Source organism: Megascapheus bottae, chromosome 1 (assembly GCF_031878675.1).
Source record: "Megascapheus bottae isolate mThoBot1 chromosome 1, mThoBot2.hap1, whole genome shotgun sequence".
Classification (NCBI taxonomy): Eukaryota; Metazoa; Chordata; class Mammalia; order Rodentia; family Geomyidae; genus Megascapheus; species Megascapheus bottae.
Genome location: NC_143509.1, coordinates 97090366 through 97110951, shown reverse-complemented (window position 1 = coordinate 97110951; position 20586 = coordinate 97090366). Strand labels below are relative to the sequence as shown.

Here is a 20586-nt window from a genome sequence, read left to right as displayed (position 1 = left end):
AGTGGGCAAATCCCCAGCAAACTGGTACCAAGTGCTCACGGGACACCCTCCATCATCACTGTGGGCAGTTGGGAAGGACGAAATACAAAGAATCCCTTGGAAAGGAGAATCCTGACATCGGGGATTCTTTGTATGTCATGATTCAGGGGCAGGGATGTAGCCCAGTGGCAAAGCGCTTGCTTGCCTTGTAAGTGCAACAGCCTGGGTTCAACCCCCAGTGCCAGAAAAGAAAGGACAACAACAACCATAATGAAATAGACTTGGCTGAAACTGTGTTGGTCAAGCTAGGGCAGTACTGGGTGGTTTAATTCATTTCTGGGGACTTTGTAAGGACTTGCTAAATGACATGTAATCCTTCTAAGGCAAAACTGGATTTGGGGTGCCCAGAGGAGTGTCCTGAGAAGCTTGTGGAAATCAAACGTTTTAACAGGAATTGGTGCCAGAGACTAGAAGGGTAATCTGCTTCATGGCTTGGTTAAAAAAAAAAAAAGCCATTTCCAGAGCAAAGAGGCTCAAATTTCATGCAAAATAGAACAATGGGCGAGCAGGACATTTTGACATGTTAAAAAGGAACATTGGGAGAAAATGCCAAGAACAGATGGCACAGACAAGAGCTGGTGATTGTCGCAGAAGGCTTAAGAAGGGAGGACGCTTCTGCCGCAGAGCACAAAAGAGCGGCCTGTCATTCGTAGTGAGGAAAGGTCACAGTGCTGGAAAGGTCACCACGCTGGACAATGAATCATGAGTGCAGTGACTGTCCTGATGCACTCACATGGAAGGGACTTAAACACCACAGAAACTCGATGAAAATTGCCCAAGGACTTTGTGAACTTAAATGCAGAAGTCTTGGCATTTGCTCTGATTCTTCAAGCGAGGCTTGAGAAAAATTTTTAAAAAACACATATTTTTTTTGAGAAAAATAAAAAACCATAACTGATCATGGAACATGGATGTTTCTATTATGATCCAGAAGCCAAGCATGAGTGTTTGATGAAGAAAATGTCAACATTGCTGGGTGCTGGTGGCTTATGCCTGTAATCCTAGCTACTCAGGAGATTGAGATCTGAGGATCGCAGTTCAAATCCAGCCCAGGCACAAAAGTCTGTGAAACTCTTATCTCCAATGTAACTACCAAAAACCAGAAGTGGCACTGTGGCTCACTCGGCAGAGCAATAGCCTTGAGCTGAAGAGCTTAGGGACAGCGCCCAGGCCCAGAGTTCAAGCCCCATGATGAACCAAAAGAAGAAAGAAAGAAAGAAAGAAAGAAAGAAAGAAAGAAAGAAAGAAAGAAAGAAAGAAAGAAAGAAAGAAAATAATCCCCAAAGTTAGGAAACGTTCCCATTTCAAAGCCAAAAGTGAAGACAATGCTAATTTGTTTTCTTAACATCAGTTATATTGCTAAATACATCGTATGAAAGCCCAGAACTGATCAGATTATTTTATGCACAAATACAGAAGGGACTGGCAAATATTCAGTAGTTTTAAAGGAAATTATGATTCTCTTCACAGCAATGGAAACACTTTGATTGGCAGATTACTTTCTGTCACAAGATTTTGGGTGAAGGGTGTTATTTAAATACCATGCTTCTATCTTACCAGCTGTAATTTCAAATGTTGTTAATATATTTTCAAAACCTATTCCCCAAAGAAGTAGACTTGACACTATTGGTAAAACTCAAAAGAACATGGAGAACTAGGGCCTTATGGAGAACTGGCTGATGCTAAGTTGGGCTTGGAAAATACTAGATGATCCTGAAGCATGTGGTGGCACAGGAGGAAAAAAGATGCTCAAGAATCAAAGGGAAGGAAGGGAGTCAAGGGGACCTAGCAGCCAGTCAGAAAGAATTCCTAACAACCAAAGCTAAGACAATCTGAGCAGCAAAGTAAATTGTGTAGCAGGGAATTAGAACCCAAAGTGTAAAGTAAATACCTATGAGTCCCTGTGGATCTGACAAGTGATTATGCAAACAACAAAGCTGAGGAAGGTAAATACATGTCAGTACTTACTGTCTCATTTCCTCTTCTCCACCCTCCCTTTGGGGTGAACTGCTTTCAAAGATAAAAGTAGACAGCTCTCTGGTGCAGGAAGCTGGCTGACCCCACCATCACCAATGGATGAAAGCTCTTATTTCCACAGCCATGAAACCTCACCAAGGATTTCTGGGAACAAGAAGAGTTAGGGAAGGAGTCTGAGAGCCCTTTCCTCTGCATGTATCCAAGACACCTTCATCTCAGACTTAAGCTGCAGCAGTGAGGAGGTGCTAAGGGTTAGCTAGGACAAGACAGGGTTGTGTGTCTGAAAAGCAATGGAACAAACTAAAAGACCTAGAAGTAAAGTCACTCACCGTATCTGATATTTGACAAAGGAGCCAAAAACATATGGTGGGAAAAGGACAGCCTCTTGGTGTTTATCCCTGTTTGTCACCATGCACAAATAGCAACTCAGAGTGAATCATGGTCATCAATGTCAAACCTGAAGCTTTGAAATTACTGTGAGATACAGTAGGAGAAACATCAGAACTTATAAGTAGGAATGTTTTGGAAAGAGTCCCAGGGGCACAGTAGATAGGAAACTTCACATATAGGACTATAGCAAAACAAAAAGTTTCTACACAGCAAAGGACATAGTTACTCAACTAGAAAGACAGTCAACAGACTGGGAGAAAAACCTTTACTGGCCATACATCTGGCAAAGTCCTAATATCCAAAATACAAAGTACTCAAAAAACGAACCCCCCTCCAAACTTATAAACCAATCAATAAATGGGCAAAGATGCTTAAGAGAGAGCTTCAGAAGAAGCAGCAAGAACAGTAAATAGACACATGAAGAAATGTTCAACGTCCCTGGCCATAAAAGAAATGCAAATCAAACCAACATTGAGATTCTATCTCATCCCAGTTAGATTGGCCAACATTGGGAATTTGGGGAATTTGGGCAACAACAAATGCTGGCGAGGATGTGAGCTGTTGGTGGGAATATAAACCAGTACGATCACTCTGGAAGTCAGTGTGAATGTTTCTCAAAAAATAAATAAATAAATAAATAAAACAGGACTTTCCTAAGACACAGACATACCACTCTTGGGTATCTATGCAGATCAATACAAGCCAGAATACTTGCATATCCATGTTCATTGCTGCACTGTTCACAATAGCCACATGAAGAAAATAGCCCAGATGCCGTACAATAGACTAGTGGGTCAAAAAAAAATATGGGATATACACAATGGATTTTTACTCATCCATTAGAAAGATTATTGTCATTAGTGGGGAAATAGATAGATGTAGAACAAATCATGTTAAGTGAAGGAAGTCAAGCAAGAGGACAAATGATGCATGTTTTCTCTCATATATGGAAGCTAGATCTAAAATATAACTGGGCATGATAACCTATACAAGATTCTAGGCCTTTACACACAGACCATTAGGGAGGGAACCCAAAGGTATAACTTCTCTGAATATTTAAAATAGTTATCAAAATACAATGCACAAAACAGAAACATGTTTGTTTTTGTTGTTATTGGCTGTTGGTGGTGATGTTTTTTTCCCCTCTGGTGAGGGAGGCACAGAGAGTATAAAGAGGGAAGGAGGAAGGGTGAACAAATACAATCATATTATTCACTATGTGGAAAATGACCTACATAACTTGTGGGCAAGGATAGAAGGGAGAGCTAGAAGAAAGAGAAGGAAGGGGTGGCATTGTCAAAAAAAAAGTATTCATCATCTTACTTATTAAATGGTAACCCCTGTATATAGCACCTTAATAACAATAACATTATATTAAAAATATGAGTTGTGTGGCTACCATCTTGATGAGTATATGTCTCCTTGTGAAAATGTATCACCTACTTGTGGCTTTTAGATTGTTTGAACACAACAACCCAGCTGGAGCCTTGAGCTGACAAGATTTGAAATGAGGACAATACCCAGAGAACAGGCATTTGTTTTTTCTTTCTTGAGGAGTTTGGACCTCAGTATTCTGAATAACTGTGTGGACAGATGGAGAGACAAGTTAACTGTGCCCACTTATTTGATAGTAGCTTAATCTTTCTTGTCAAATCTCTGTAAGTCATCAAATAATGGAGACACACGTATTTGATAAGAGGAGACAATGGCTTCCTCTTGAACAGAAGTCTATAATTCTTGGCTCCCTGGCTAACTGAACCTGCTATAGGAAGAGCCATTGCTGTCTTGAAAACGATGCTGGTACCCAAAATCAGAGCCCTGATATTTCTTTCCTAGGCCTCATTTGAAAAGAAAAATCACCTATTTGAGGACTTACACTCAGAGTTAGAGGAGTATTTTCCTTTCTTTAATATATTCCAGAAACTCCTTAAATTAAGTGTGCATCTCCTCTTAACATTTACTTCCAACTTTATTTTTCATCAAGCCATCTGTCCTCCCACACACCCAACCACTCATCTGTCTACCCAAACATCTTCTCATCCATTCATCTATCTATCTATCATCAGCCTATCTTACAATCTATCCATCTATTCATCTATCTATCCAAACATCATCCATGCATCCATCCATCATGTGTTTGAGTCACTGAGTGTAGAGTTCAGAGGGTGTCCCAGAAGTTTGGAAGATGCAGTAGTGCAAGTTAAAAAAATGGTCACCGTGTGTATTCGGTGGAAGCTCACCTACTCAGGCCATTCAGAAGAGGGCGAGATACTTTCAAAAATAATCTTCCTACTTTCTATGATGGTTTTCATCATGAAGCCCCAAATTGTGCAAAACCGAGCAAGTAGATTTCAGATACCATGCTATCCAAAGAATTCCCGAGGGGTTGTGCATCTTGTACTCTAGACTCTTCCTCTGCCAAAACTGGGCTTGGAGGCAAATGCCATCGCCTCGCAGCCATGAGTTCTTTAGCACATTGCTTCCCCATCTGACTTCAAATGCATCATTTGTGAACGGAGGAGGTTGAACTTGACTTCGACTTCTGAAAATTATCCCTACAAAGGTTCCACCAGCAGATAGAACAGTTAAGGGTTCACAAAATCCACACTTGATTTTGCATCTGCTGACACATTGGTTGTAGGTAAAATGGTTCCGTTTTGCTATGAAATTAACAGTAGTTCCAAAATTTCTGTTCTTGGAAGCTATATCATACTTCCTCCAAGGATCCCTGTTTCTTGGTGATGCTTTGACGTCCTGGAGACCCAAGCCCAGAAGCGGGTCAATGTCAAGGTCCCCGTAATGCTCTGACATGGCTTGGAGGTTTGGAAAGCTTGGCTCATACAACTGACATGCTGGTGGGTGGAGAGGACACTGAATGGACAATTCAGAACCCTGTGACTCACATGATACAATTTGTCCTGTCCTGTTGGTGGGTCCATGTCATTCAGCCGTGAGTAATGGTCGTGATTCGTCTCTGAGCTTCATTCAGCTTCACCTCTGGACTACATTCAGACTTGTTCCCTGAGACTTTGAGTAAGCTCTTTTCCTATGCAAATCCTAGCCCACTTGTGGGAGGCCGTTCAGAAGAAGTGAAATGGAAAATGGCTGGAAATGGAAAGCAGGGCTGGGAGTGGCAGAAATGAATCTCATAGTGGGAACTAAATGGTAATGGCAGACTGGTGAGGAGGTGGCTCTGTGCCCGCACTCAGCACACATCGCTGCAAGTTATTGTGGTGGCTTGCACGGAGTTTGGGTGCGTTTCCTAAGGGTTCGGGTTGAAATGCAATCCCGCTCTCCTGTTGGGAGGCAGGGCCTTCGGGAGGAGATGGAGACTGGCTAGTCCCGGGGAAGGAGCCCCATGATTGAGCGCTAGTGGCTACCTAGAGAGAAAAGAGGAGAATGTAAAAGTGTGTTTCTTGTCTCTCGCCCTAGGCTGTCCCACAATATCTTGGGGTCCCTCTCTCCCCCACATGCTTCCTTTCCCCCTGTCTTTTTCAGGCAAAGAATTCCTAAAACGAGTGTTTATAATGACTACAGAAGCCCTGCTTGTGAGAACCAGGTAGGAAGAAGGCCATCTTGAATTAAATCAACAACTTGACTTTATAAAGCTATTTATGAGCCGGCCGTGGTGGCTCATGCCTGTAATTCTAGGAGGCTCAGATCTGAGTGCAGGTCCGGAGCTCAAACCCCACGACTGACCAAAAAAAAAAAACTACTTATGTATTTGATTATAATAATTTAAAAAAAAAGATGAACAATAACAACAGAAAGGATTAGTACATTTGCCAAGAGTAACACAAGGAATAATAAAGAGAAAAGCTAGTCTTTCCTCATTTTCATTTTTCCTTGGGGGTTAAATTATTCTGTCAGATGCTACTGGTTCTTTTCGTCCTTTTTCTGTCAGTCATGAGATTTGAACTCTTGGCATGGGTGCTGTCCCTGAGCTCTTCAGCCCAAGGCTACTATCCTACCGCTTGAGCCACAGCACCACTTTTGATTTTCTGGTGGTTAATTGGACATAAGAGTCTCACAGACTTTTCTACCCGGGCTGGCTTTGAACCTTGGTCCTCAGATCTCAAGCCTCCTGAGTAGCTAGGATTACAGGCGTGAGCCACGGAGCCTGGCTCTTTTTGTTCTTTCCTCCTTCATTTCCTTTCCTTCTTCTATTCCTCCCTTCTTCCCTCCCTCCCTCTTCTCTCTCTCTCTTTCTTTTTTTCTTTCTTTCCTTCTTTCTTTTTGTGCTTGTTTTGGGACTTAAACTAGTCATTGTCCCTGAACTTTTTTGCTTAAGGCCAGCACTTTACCACCTGAGCCACAACTCCATTTCTGGCTTTTGGATACTTTATAGGATACAAGAGTTGTAAAAATGTTCCTGCTCAGTTGGCTTGGAACTGTGATCCTCAGATATCAGCTTCCTGACTACCAAGCTCTTAACTAGTTCATTACCAGGCTCAGAATCCATTGGTCTGGAGACTATCACAAAAGGGATCTCTCCTCTCCTCTTCTTCCTTTTCCCCTGACCTCATCTTCCTCTTTCCTCCCTTCTCCCACTTCCTCTTTCTATCTTTTCTACCCCCTCCCTTTCTACTTTCAGGCAGTAAATGCTTAAAACCACCCTTTATGGGAGCAACTACAGAAGTCTTGCTTGTGAGAACTGGGCAGAACTCACTAAAAATATGTGTAAAGCAGAAAATACAGCACTTCACAGGGTTCTTGTGAGGATTAAATCAGGCCTTAGCAGACTATGGCCTGAGGGCCAATGCTGTGACCTATCTTTCTATGTCCACTAGATAAGAATTGGATTTCCTATTTTTTTAATTAAATAATTTTTTATTGTGATTAATAGAAGGGTTACATTATATTCACCAGACAGAAGGTACATTACTTCACAAACATTGATACCCTTTCTCATGACATGGTCCCCATTTCCCTCCCACCTGGATTTCCTATTTTTTAATGGTTGTGAAACAATAACAAAAGCTATGCTCAACTAGAAATCATCAAAACAAAGCAAAGCAGAGCACACCACTAGCTGCGTGGCAATCCTCAAAACTGGAGCATCAACTATTGGGTCTTTACCCAAAGGATGTAAGTTCAATACTGTGAGCGCCACAGCAAGGGGACACACAGAGGAGGTGCAATTTCACTCTGCAGAAGGGAACTTCCTGAGTTCATTGTAAGGAGAGGGTCAATGGAGTCCTCAGATGAGACAAAATTCCTAAGGTTTGAAGATCATACAAATATTACTACTTGGACCTCTCCCATGTGAATCTACCAGGTTGGCTTCAAAAACAGACATTTCTTTGCTCCCAGTCCTGGAGGCTGGAGTGAGATGAAGGTGTTGGCAGGGCTGAGTCCCTGAGGCCTCTCTCCTCGGCTGGCAGATGGCCACACGCGAGCTGTGTCCTCACATGTTCTTTCCTCTGCCTGTGTCCCTTTGTCACCTTTTTAAATATGCACACTGCTCAGATTAAATAGGTCTCACCCTAATGGCCTCATTGAATTTATTCTTTAAGTGTCCTATCTTTAAACAGGGCCACATTATAAAGCTCTGGGGATTAGAGCTTCAACATATTTGTTTGAGGGGAACGATTCAGCCTAAAAGGTCTCCTTTAAATTAAATGAAATTACAAATAACCAATGTGGATCCTCTAATCCAGAAAAAGCAGGTCTTAATAGTCAACGTACATATGTGAACAGAGCTGGGTATATTGAGGGGTTCAGTGGGGTTGGGAGAGATGGGTGAGAATGATGGAGAGGGATGGCATTGATAGACTCACTGTTCTCGCAAGTGACATGTCAAATTAAAACTCCTGTGTGCTACTAAAAGGAAAGAAATAAAATAGACACTTTGCCCACTAAGAGGTACTGTAGTTGTGTAATAAGGGGACAATGCTAGTCCAACTTTAGGGGACAGTTATTTATTTTTGATTTCTCAGACAAGGTTATTATGTAGCTGGGTCTGGCCTTGACCTCAAGATTTTCCTGCCCCAGCCTCTCAACTACTGGGAATAGAAGCATGTATCACTAGGTTCAGCTCTATGTAACCTTAAAAGACAGCATCTATACCTTTTTAAGGTATCTGAAACATTAACTGGACCTCAGATGACCACATGCTCCCCCGATACCCTGGTCTTATGCTCATAAGCAAGGCTAAAAGAGTAGCTGGAGGCAGAGGGCAGTGACATCATGTGACATAGCCTTCACAGAGCTCTCAAGGGCTGTGGAAGTTCTCTTTTCCTGGCTCAATTCTGAATAGATGGAGCCGTCAACCAAAGGAACTGTGGACTTACCTTGTGGAGGACAGTTGCTCTGGACTCACAGCCTCATTAAAATATGTGGAGGAAGCTGGGTGCTTGCACTTCCTGTCTACAATACTAGCTATACAGGAGGCTGCTACTTAAGCATCAGGGTTCAAAGCCAAGTTGGGTAGGAAATGTCTCTTATCTCCCATCATCTGCAAAAGGCTGGAAGTGGAAGAATGGCTCGAGTGGTTGAGAAAAAGCCCAGAGTGAAAAGGTTATAGGTGAGCATGAGGCTTTGAGTTCAAACACACACACACACACACACACACACACACACACACACACACACACATTGTATAGTAAACAAATCTTTACTAATGGTCAACCAAGATTTGGACTGTAGTATGTTGGGAAGGTAAACACCCCAGTCTCTTTTCCAAACTGGTGGGCAGGTGAGAGCGCCCACTGAGGAAGGAGGGTACAGGGTGTTCTTTTTCCTTACAGCTGCCACCAATTCCCCACCCAACTTTGGATGAGAAATCTTGCCTCTTGCAGCTGGTTGTGAAAAGAGGTGTAGAAAAACACTAAGGTTTTGTTGAAGTGTAAAGTTGAAATCAAAGTGTATGCGCATCTTCTGAATAGAGAAGGTAAGTGGCTCAGGCCGGGGGATGTCAGTATCATTTATGTAAAATGCTTCCTGGCAATCTACCACCTTCCCATTGTAAACTACCCAGTTCTAATTGATTCCCAAGTGTGCACCACATCAAGGCGATTCTCTACTCCCAGATGTGGTTTCCCCAAATGCCTCATCATTTGCACACCAGCTCCTTCCCCTTCCCATTCCTTCTTACCCACAAGCATCCAATCCAAGACTCAATGGTGTGTTGAAAACATATCCACAGGAAAAAAGGACAAATATGTACCCTGTTTGTCTTTGGAGCCAGATGTCTGAAAAGCTCCCTTGAGAAAAAGAAAGAAAAGAAAGAAAGAAAGAAAAGGCTGCCACAAAGAATACTCTCATTTACTACTCAGGAAACATGCTCCTTTCATTGAAAAGTGATGACATGAACTTGAACTGCCTCCCAGTACTGCTCTGAATGGTTCTCCCCACGCCCATGCAGAGGACTGCACACAGAAAACAAATACCGTCACCATGAAACTTCCAGACCCTCCCCCCTGCCCCTGCCAAATAAGCAGCCTTATGTTCTTTCTGAATCTTTCTTCCTCTGTAAGGCTCTCTGCACATTGTTTATGGACTCTACTAAAACTCAATTTGGTTTTTTTTGGTGCCAGTGCTAGAGCTTGAACTCAGGGGCTAGGTGCTGTCCTTGAGCCTCTTTGTGCTCAAGGCTAGAGCTCTACCAGTTGAGTCATAGTGCCATTTCTGGCTTTTCTGAGTAGTTTATTGGAGATCAGAGTCTCGTGGACTTTCCTGCCCATGAGACTTTCTAGCCTGGCTTTGAACCACGATCCTCAGATCTCAGCCTCCTGAGTAGCTAGGATTACAGGTGTGAGCCACTGGCACTTGGCTCCCAACAGCCTTTTAATAGCTGAAGTAGAAATCAAGGCTATCCGGGAGTTGCTGCCTATGTTAGAGACCAATGGAGGAAGACACAGTCACAAAGTAAGCTGTCTGTCTCTACCTTTGATAGACTGTGATACTCAGGAATCCACGCAACCAGCTTCAGAGTTCTGCAAAATCAAGTTGCGAATGGTGGTTCATGCCTATGGTCCCAGCTTCATGAGAAGCAGAGACAGGAAGTTCAAGTTCAAGGTTGATCTTGGACAAAAGTACTATATCCTAGCAGAAAAATAAACTAAAGCAAGAAAAAAAAGGCTGTGGGTATAGTTCAAGTGGAGAACCCTGAGTTCAAACCCAAGTATCACTCTCCCCTCCCCGCTTATTGTGCAGCATCTCAACAAACTGTACAATTTTGAGGGCAACTCAAAAATGCAAAGCCTGGATTATCACAAACTCAAAATTATCTGCTGACGCTGAGTGGCTCACACCTGCAGTCCTAGTTTCTCAGGAAGCAAGATCTGTGGATCGAGATCTGAGGATCACAGTTCGAAGCCAGTCTAGCAGGAAAGTCTGTGAGATTCTTACCTCCAATAAACCAATCAGAAAAGGCCAGAAGGGCATTGTAACTCAAGTGGTAGAGCATTGTGGCCTTGAGAATAAGAATCTAGGCCCTGAGTTCCAAGTTCCAGAACCAGTACCAAAAGACAAAGATAAAAACAAAAACAAAATCTACCTGTTGGAACCACAACTTAATCTGCTCTCCACTTTCCAGCTACGTCACCACTGAACTTACAAATCTTTACCATAAAAGGGGTTTAAGCAATGTGATATGTACAAAAAACACTCTGCGAATGGTTAGGAATGAAGTGATTCCTGGAACAATTTGTACAGCTAAATTAGACTCCATCATCCCTGCTCCCCTTGGGTTAAACCCATGTTTCACACAAGGACTGCGTCCTGTGTCATGGGCTATTTACAGTTCTCATGAGTAGACTTGACTCAACAAAACTGGAAAGAATACAGACTCTCCAACTGTCACTTCCCATACATCAGGCAGACAGATGTTTGGCGACATACCTGGTACTGGTAAAACAGAAAATCTCTCCCAATAAACCCACAAGCTCCACCCCCACTTGTATCCAGATCCTGGGCCAAGAATTGTAAACGATGGTTCTATTTATCACATTCCTGATGTTTTTAAGATTTGTCAGCAAATAAAGAAGCAGCCGTAGTGAAGAAAAAGTGTATTTCACAGTCATTATAAAAGTACATACATTGAATAATGGTGATATAAATATCATCCTTACTTATGACCAAACCATACAATTAGCATGGAGTCTTTCCTTTTGGGCTTCAGCACGCAGAATGGTTGGTCATTTCTGTCAGTTAGTGACAGGCTGACTGAAATCACAGGCACAGACTGATGCAGGACAGTCACGGGCTGGAGAGACAACACACTTTGTACTTATCAAAGGAATAGTCAAGTTTCCCATATAAATATAATAAAATAATAAAGACTGTTTTTTAACATTTCTTTTCTCATTTGAAACGATTTCATAGATTTGTCTGCCAGGTGCTCACACACACCCAGAACACAGTTTCTTTCACCTCCCCCTCACGCCCTTCCACTGGGTTTAGAACACACCTGAGTTTGGAGTCCCCGGTTATCAATGGAAACAGGGTCAGCTAGTGGTACTGTATTGGCAGCTGTTCCAGAAGCGTGCAAAGAGAGGGGGACCATGTTCTCCACGAGACAAAGGCAACACAGAGCCACCCACTCACATCTGGTGAGGACAATCAGATGCAAGGAAAGGACAGGAGCTACTAAACACAATGCACGGGACACAGCCTTCCAGCTCGCAGGAAGGAACAGTTGGAAGCTATATGTATAAAAAAAAGAATTCTCCACCCACCCCAAATCGAACATCTCATGTTCAATGCAGAGAGTGTCTGGCCAGATGATTCTTCAAAAGCTCTTATTTTTCAATGGTACATTCTGGAACCCAGACTGAAGTCACATAAAGGAGTATTAGCAGGAGACTGCCCTCTTCTTGGTGTGCTTTAGATCTGGGGTGAATCCCTCCAAAAGGGTCAGGCAGCCCCATAATCAGCTGGGATAGAGGCATCTCAGTGGCTTCCAGAACCGCCCAGAGGCCTGTCCTTACCACATCCAGTCAGCTGGGATGAATCTAAGAAAGTCTTAAATGGTAACTGAGAAAAGGTAAAAATCACATCTCTCTCTTCTCTGGCTTCCAGGGAGGTGAAGGCTAGCTTTATGTACAATAGAAGGGACTTGGTCCACGTTGGGATTGATGGACCAGATGACTGCTCTGAAGGGACCACAGCAGTGGTCACTCACACCCACACTAGACAAAAGTCAAAGAGTCCAGGTTGTACTGTAACTTGTTTCCTGAACTAACAACTATACAACCTGGGCCAGGTCTTTCCCTTCTTGCAATTCTGCTCATGACTGAGTACCCGCTTCCAGATGCCAGGGAGGCAGCCCCCAGTGGGCTGTCCAGCTGAACACAGTCAGGTAACACTAGAAGCCACAAAACATACACATGCAGACAGTACAGTCACAAAACTGGAGACGCATCTTTGGTTCAATCCTTGGCAAAAGGGTGGAAATAACACATGGACTGAAAGTCAGGACACACAGCTTTTGTTGAGGAAGATACTTGGTGTACGTGAACTTGAGTTCTGTGAGGGGCAAGCCGGTCCATGGTTCACAGCAAACCACCTGAATTGCAGCTCACATTCATTCCTGGGGAGCTGGAAGTTGTGTCCACTTCATACCACTCAGATTCTGCTGCAACACCCTTTTCTTCCTTAAGGAACCAACTGTAGCTGTGCTTTCCACCTTCTGGAGGGATCAAGGCTCTGTTGATGCAATGAGATAAACACAGGGTGGCGGGGATCCTGGCTTTTGGCACAGCACTACAAACAACACCCGAACCAGCTTCTTGTGAACACATGAATTTGGTGGAAGTGCTCTTAATCTCCCCATCTAGGTTCTAGAGAATAATCTTACTCAATTTAACACAGAAAGAAAACAAAAAAGAAATCTCTTTGGATAAAATCATCTTTCAACAAGTTTCAACAGAAAGAAAGAAAGAAAGAAAGAAAGGAAGAAAGAAAGAAAGAAAGGAAGGAGGGAGGGAGGAAAGTGAGTCTGCTAAAGCTCAGCTTGGGAACAAATGTTTCCCTCAGTCTTTCCTTCAGTTCCCTTCCATCGGATTCCACCACTGTCTGAGGTTCTTCCTCTGGGCTTCTTGCCCCTGCTTGGCTGGGCTCCAGGGGTTTGCTGTTTGGAAAGCAGGGCCACACGGTGCCTTCTTCAGAGGGAATTCTGGCCAGGATGAATAAGCTTGGGGTGCTGTTGGCCCCATGACTGACTGCTGAACAGAGGAGTCCGCAAAGAGGCAGGTGCATAACACAGAGGAAAGAAAGAAAGGTGGGGTAACAATCTGTAGATCCAAGGGACCCAGAAGGTCAGTGGGATTTTCAACCCTTAGCCCAGCATGGGGGTGAGGGAGGCAGCGGGATGAGGAGTCTCAGCTTGGAAGTGGTGGCCCCCACTCCCCAGCCTCCCAGTGACTTTGGGGACGTGTGTGGAAAGGCTGGTTTGTGCAGATGCTGGGGCCATGCACTTCAGCTGGTTCATACTAGGGTTGAGGCTCTAAAGGAAGCTCCCATGAGGTCTCCCGACTGCTCACGCTCTCTTGGGTCTGTTGCTGTCCCAGAACCCCACAGACTCAGGTTAACACTGGCCTTTGACTCCATCAGCCGTGTCAAAGGAAAGGCTGCTGGGGCCGGTGGGCTGCAGTGGGGGCATGCTGGGCTCCAGGGACCTCTCCGCGGAGGGCTGCAGGCTCTGATGTCGCTTCCTCAGCATCTGTCCAATGCCCATCATCGGAAACCTGCCTCTGCTCTTCACGCAGTTGGGACTCCCCAGGGGCTGCACAGGGCCGCTACTGGGAATGGGAGGTGGGGAACACAGCCCTTCCTCTTTTGGGGGGCCGCTCTTGTCTTCTTGAGCAAAGGAGACCAGAGTAGAATGCAATGGGGTCTGGAGAGGTGACATACTTCCAGATAAGAGCCCTGGAGAGAGTGTCCTGTCGCTGGGATTCCTGTGGGCCAAGCTGACAGGGGAGTTCAGGATCCTGTAGTGGTGAGAAGGAGACAGCAGTTCTATGTGGTCGTCGCGATCGACAGACTCAAAGGAACGCACCATATCGAGCATCAGGGGGTCTTCCTTGGTAAGGACGCCAGCACTGCCAGGCCCTGGCTGCTGGGGCTCTGCTTTCTTCACAATCCTGGGGGTCCTGGGAGGCAGGACCGGGATGAACTCCATAGAGGATGAGGCCACACAACTGGAATCAGAGGTTTTGCGGAAAATATTGCGGCAGCCAAACGAATCTGCATACCAAGAGATAGAGGAAATCAGGATGATGGCCTCTGCCTGCACTGATAGCCAGCTTGGTGAGACAGGGGCCCAGTGGAGGACCACAGAAGCAAGACACGAAACAGCCACAGCTCCTGGAGGAAAGAGTCAGCTATGGTAACCTAGGTCCCTTAACAGGGCCTGATGGGCTTTCTAGGATGGACAGAAGGCTGGACAGGAACAAAGCTGAACATTTGCTCTCCTTTTGGTTTCTTAACATTCTAGATTATAAACCAGGAGCTGGTGTAATGCCAGCTATTTAGGAGGCTGAGACCTGAGGACCATGGGTCAAAGGCAGCACAGGCAAGAAAGTGACACCAAAAGCGGGGAGTGGAGGTGTGGTGGTGTTCTCTCTCTCTCTCTCTCTCTCTCTCTCTCTCTGTCTCTCTCACACACACACACACATTCTAGACTATAGGGAGTGAATATGATCATAGTATATTATGCGCATGTATGAAAGTCACAATAAAATACTGCTTTGTACAATTAATGTATGCTAATAAAAATAATTTACAGATAGTTCTAGAGTAAAAAGGGCCATGTACTGAACAGGACATTTATTCAATCCTGCAAGTATTCCAAGCCCACCTTACTGACCATCTGCTAATCTGCTCCTTCAGCTGCTGCCCTGCAAGAACTGCATCCCTCAGGGAGAGAAGTGTGGTTTTGTCTTTGTTTGAAACAAACCATGGTAAAACATACAGAGCAGGATTTGACTGTTGTCACCATTTTTATACATAATTCAGTGAAATATATTCGTATCATGCAATCAAACTTCATAGCCATTTTCATCTTGTAGCTGATTCTCTGCATCTCCTTCTCTCCCTGCCTCTCATCTTCACTTCCAACTAGCATCACACGGTAGCTCCCTCCCCCCACTCCTCTCTTGAACTTTGAACTTGCAGAGACCTATCTGAGCAGAGGGGGTTCATCCACACAGTTCAGGCAACCACCCAGTTTGCATGACTTCTACCTCAACTGGGTGCAGGCCAGAGTTCAGGTTTACCAACAGCATCGGGAAGGAGAGGGGAATTCCCTTTACAGATCTGGAGTTGAGGGAAATAAAAGTGAAGCTCATATGGAATCAGTCACAGATTGCTTTTCCTGTGGGTTTTATTTTCTAGGCTCCCTCAAGGCCCAGCTGCAGGAGCAAGCAGCTGCCCACTGTGCGTGATTCTGGGAGCAGCTGAGGGCACTAGACTCTTCCTTGCCTACATAAATAAACAGAGACACCAAAATAAATCTGTTCAGGCAGCAGATGTGAAAGGAAGTAAAATTTCCTGAATGCCTAATGTGTCCAGCACTCTGGTGGACATGTGGGCAGTCCCTCATCAGTATGTGCTAGGTATTCTGCACCCAGGAAGGCGAGCTGTTCTGGGCCACATGGGGACAGAGTGGCCACTGTCCAGTCTTACTAACTGCCTGGCCAGCCCGAGCTGACCTCAGATGGACATGGCCCTTTCTCTAAAAGCCCTGCTTCTTCACATCACAAAAAAACGAACTGAACAATGGCATCTCTCCCAGCATCTCGGGAACAAGAACTGTCTGTCCTTCGATGCCCACATGTGTATCAGGATGCCCAGCCTTGGCTGTCTTTTCTCTTGGTGTTTTCTCCCCTGTGCATCCAGTCAGAGTCTGGGGAGTTCTCTCCTTTCCACAGCCTCCCCTGCCTGTCCCAGGACACCCACCTTTGTCAGGGAAGGCAGACTTGGAGGCCTTCCGGTCCTTCAGCAGGGCTTTGGTGTTCTGAATCTGCGTGATGAGGGAGGTGGGGGGCTGTTTGTGGGAGGGCAGGTTCTTATCCAACTTCTTGGAAAAAGGTCGGTGAAGAAAATCCCCTCTCTTTTCTTGTTCTTTGGGTTTCTTATCCTTCAAATCAGAAGCAAACACATATACTGAGCCACACATGGGAATGGATGATGAGCTTGCTCTCTGGAAAGTCATCAGGTCAGAGGAGTTCTAGCTTTACGACTCTGCATGCTCTCCATGAACCATGCCTGACAGCAGGTACCACACGAGGGAGGAGCTGAGCCCAGGCACAAGCTCCAAAGAGCCCTGCTCTTGCTCCGCGTAGCTGACAAGCCGGCCTCGGCTGTCTCATACAGCAAAGCATCGCTTCAAGGGTTTCCAACACAGGCCAAGTCTCCCCTAGGGGTCAGTTATTTTGAACTGAGCTGAGCAAACCAAAGTGAAGCAGATAAGGCCTTTTACAAACCTATCATATACATTTAAAGCGGTACCTAGCCAGGGAAGGCACATTGATCTTCATCCCAGCAACCAGAGAAGTGGAAGCAGAATTCCAAGTTTGAAACTAGCTTGGGATACATAACATTCTGTCTCAAACAAACAACAAATAAAGTAGTGACCTGGGAATCCTACCCTCAGTGGGGCTTTGCAACCTGAGATGTAGCTCCTGGCCTCCAAACATCACAGCTTCTGTTCTGCCAGGCCAAGGGGCCCTGCACAACTGAATAGGGCAGCCCAGAGCTCGGAGCAGTTCCCTGTGGATTTCTGGTGCTTTGTACTCTCTAGGCAGGGAAGCACTTCCTTATAGGACTAAAACTCAACAAGCATGCATGCCTGACTTTGTTGTGAAATTTATCTTTCTTTAACTAGATTATAATGAATCTGATAGGAGAAAACTTGGCACTACTGATATATCTTCAACCCCACTACCTTGGCATAAAGCCAGGCACTTTGAAAAAGCATAAGAAGTAGCCATTGAAATTAACATTAAAGAAAAGGTCAGTGGACACTAAATAGAGTTCAGATTAGCTGAGTTCATATCTCTGGCAAGGGTGGAATGCCATGAACAGAAATTCTTTCTCTGGCCTGCAGACAATACTTGAAATTTACCATGAACAACAGATAGAGCATGACCTGGGCCTGGCTGAGGGAAAGAGGCAGCCATCCACATTTTTGTTTTTTTTTTTTTTACCTTCCATTTTGAAGATTATATGCAACTCAAGAGTTCATCTATTTTTCATTTACATAGCTGAAAAGCTTCCCGAAGAAACATCTCTTTGCACTTCTGTAAAAGTGCCCTCCCAACAAGAATGCTTGATGCTTTTGAAGAGCGTGACTCACTGTGTCCAGCGTGTGAGTGGAAAAGCACAGGGAAGCAATGGTAGGTTGGGGGGGGGGCGGGGAGGGCTATACCGGAGCCAGTTGCCTGTTCCTAGTCAAGGGGCAAAGTGGGATGAAACAGAGGCAGTGCTTCCTCAGACTCCTGCCACACCCACAAATGAGGAAAACAGCGGCAGCAACTGCATGGCACACAGGGCCCACCAAATTGCAGTAGGCATTGGTCCCTTTACAAGGGAGCACACAGTCTGGGAGGTTAAACAATTTAGAGAAGCAGGCTGAAAACTCAAGACTTCCACAGATCTGAAGTCAGAATTATGGATACTTGACTTGTACATGGCCCCAAAAGCCTGCGAGTGGGTGTCAGGCAGTACTGGAGAAGAGAAAGAGCAGACCTGAGTGGCTGGGGCAAGGAAGGGTAAGGAGCATACGTCAGCCTGGCCCCTGGAAGGTGATCTGAATGTGAGGCACAAGGCAGAATGCTCCAGGTTATCTGCTGGTGGGGTGGCTTGCTGTTGTAACCGCGTATGAGGTGGGCCCTTTACCACCAGGCGTGGTAGTGCATGCTCGTGATCCCAGCACTCAGAAGATACTGAGTGTCAGATTAGCCTAAGCAGAGTGGTATATGTACTTGTCTCAGAAGGAAAAAAATAACAACAAACAAAAGAAAAGGAAGGATGGAGAAGAAAAAGAAAGAAGGAGGAAGAGAAAGAGAAAAGGAAAGGGGGCAAAGAAACAGAAAGAAAAAAAGGATGAGATGAGACCTTTCAAAGGTAACAGGTCATAAGAGGATCACCGACCTGAATGGATGGGTGTCCCAGCGTGAACCAGCCACCTTAGGCTTGGGTTAGTAGTCATGGGAGGAAGCCCCTCACTGGAAGGATGAGGTTAGCCATTGTTCTCTGACTCTCAGGTACTTCCTAACCATGAACTACCTTCCATCAGGTTAGAACGAAACACAAGACCCTGCCCAGAGGCCAGTGGCATGCTTTTGGACTTCAAAACATCTAGAATTGTAGAAACAAGTCTCTGTTCTTTGTAAATTGCCCAGACTCAGGTAATCCATGCCAGCAAAGAAAAAAAAGTCTGATATGCTACAATGGGAACTATGTACTCTAACATGAGACAGTAACAACTTTAAGCTGTTTTCTGCTACATTGTTTCCATGAAAGTAAGGAACCACTTTGTCTAAAGTGTAGAAATATGAGCTTTGACAACACACACACACACACACACACTCACAATGATACATCTAAAGCATTCAAGAGGGTATGAACGGTCTGTTCTAAAAGTCTAGCAGACTTCCTTCCTTTTGCAGTTTTCTATATTTTTTATGTATGTTACCATTTCTCTGTCAACATCTTTAATAGTACAAGAGCCAACTGTACCTCTGTGATGCATTTTAAAACAATATTGATTTTTTTTAATAAAGATCAAATTGTATTCACCCCTTCTGGGGATTAAAAGGAAAGTCACAGCAACATTCTTTCAAGCTGTTCTGTAACCATCATGCTTAGCGAGCTGCCAGCAGCCACAGGGATCCATGTCAACTCCCTCCCATCCCTCCTTAGGGTCTCAAATGCTTAAAGGTCAAATCACAAAATTTCTCTCAGACTGAATTAAGTAGCATTAAGGGATGTACCCTGGGTATCAATGGTTCACATCTGTAATCCTAGCTACTCAAGAGGCTGAAATCAGAGGATCCCAATTTGAAGTCAGTTCAGGTAAGAAAACCAAGAACTTCTTATCTCCAATTAAACAGAAAAAAGCTGGAAGTGGAGCTGTGGTATAGCGCTAGCCTTGTGACAAAAAAAGCTAGGCAAGATCATGAGGCCCTGAGTTCAAGCTCCATGACTAGAATATGTGTCTGTGTACACACACACACACACACACACACACACAGTGCATATAAGGCACAAAGTTAGAAATACCAAGGATACCAAGGTTAGCCTATATGACCAATTTTTCCTCTAATCAACCAAGGGGTATTTGGCAACAACCAGAAAGCCCTCTCTAGCAGCAGAAGAAAATGAAATTTCACTTTACTGCTTGACTGAAAGTTGCAGAAAACTCCATGAAGACTATCTTTATTGTGATTCATCCCAGGGTCCTTTTCAGCCTAGAACTGGCTCCAGACCACTCATTCTCTGAAGGGTAAAACCTTGCCCAACCTGAGAAGCAGGGTCAACAGCTGGGAGGAAAGGGGGTTGTTTATAATCAGCTGATGTCATTACCCTCCAAGCACACATTACCAAAGCGCAAATGATCACCCCATTCTACCTTCTCATTTGCATGGCCTATTTTTTCCCAAAGAAATTTCCTAAGGAGCCAGTTGCTCAGCCGCCTTACGTAACAGAAAAAGGTCTTCGGCAAGACAGATCACACTCTGCTCTGTAAGGGCACGTGCCCATGCTCAATGCTGCTACCTGTGTTATCCACAGGGTCCTGGCCTTCCAGTGTCCCTGCCACACATGAGGGCCTGAGAGCTAAGGAACAAGTTTAAGCTCTGCTCTGAGAACTTCTTTCTTTGTTACTATCTCTTTTTCCTTCTTTTCTTCCTTCTTTCCTTCCTTCTTTTCCTCCCCCACTCCCTCCCTCGCTCCCTGCCCTATCACGTATGTGCGCATGTGTATGTGTGGGTATAGATGTGGGTGCGGGTGGCACTAGAGAGTGAATAGGGCTCTACCACTTGAGCTCTCAGTCCACTTTGCTTTTTTAAGTTTATTTCTGATATACAGTCTTACTAACTTTGCTTAGGCCTATACTCAAACTGTGACCTTCCTACCCCACCCCTCCTGAGTAGCTGGAATTATACACATGCCATCATGCCTGCCCTGGGCCTACCCTAAACTCCTCTAGCCATCAAAGGAGAAGTAGCAGCG

At 44.7% G+C, this 20586-nt stretch overlaps 1 protein-coding gene across 1 annotated transcript in view; it reads right to left on the bottom strand.

The window, feature by feature from the left end:
• Window positions 1-13336: 13336 nt before the first annotated feature.
• Window positions 13337-20586, bottom strand: part of Hunk (hormonally up-regulated Neu-associated kinase) — a 97649-nt gene continuing 90399 nt past the window's right edge. Inside the window, exons 10-11 of the mRNA XM_090348615.1 lie at window positions 16309-16489; window positions 13337-14595 (exon numbers count right to left, since the gene is read on the bottom strand). Of these exons, the coding sequence (XP_090204741.1) occupies window positions 13937-14595; window positions 16309-16489 (840 nt within the window). The 3' untranslated portion in view covers window positions 13337-13936. The remainder of the gene's footprint in view (window positions 14596-16308; window positions 16490-20586) is intronic.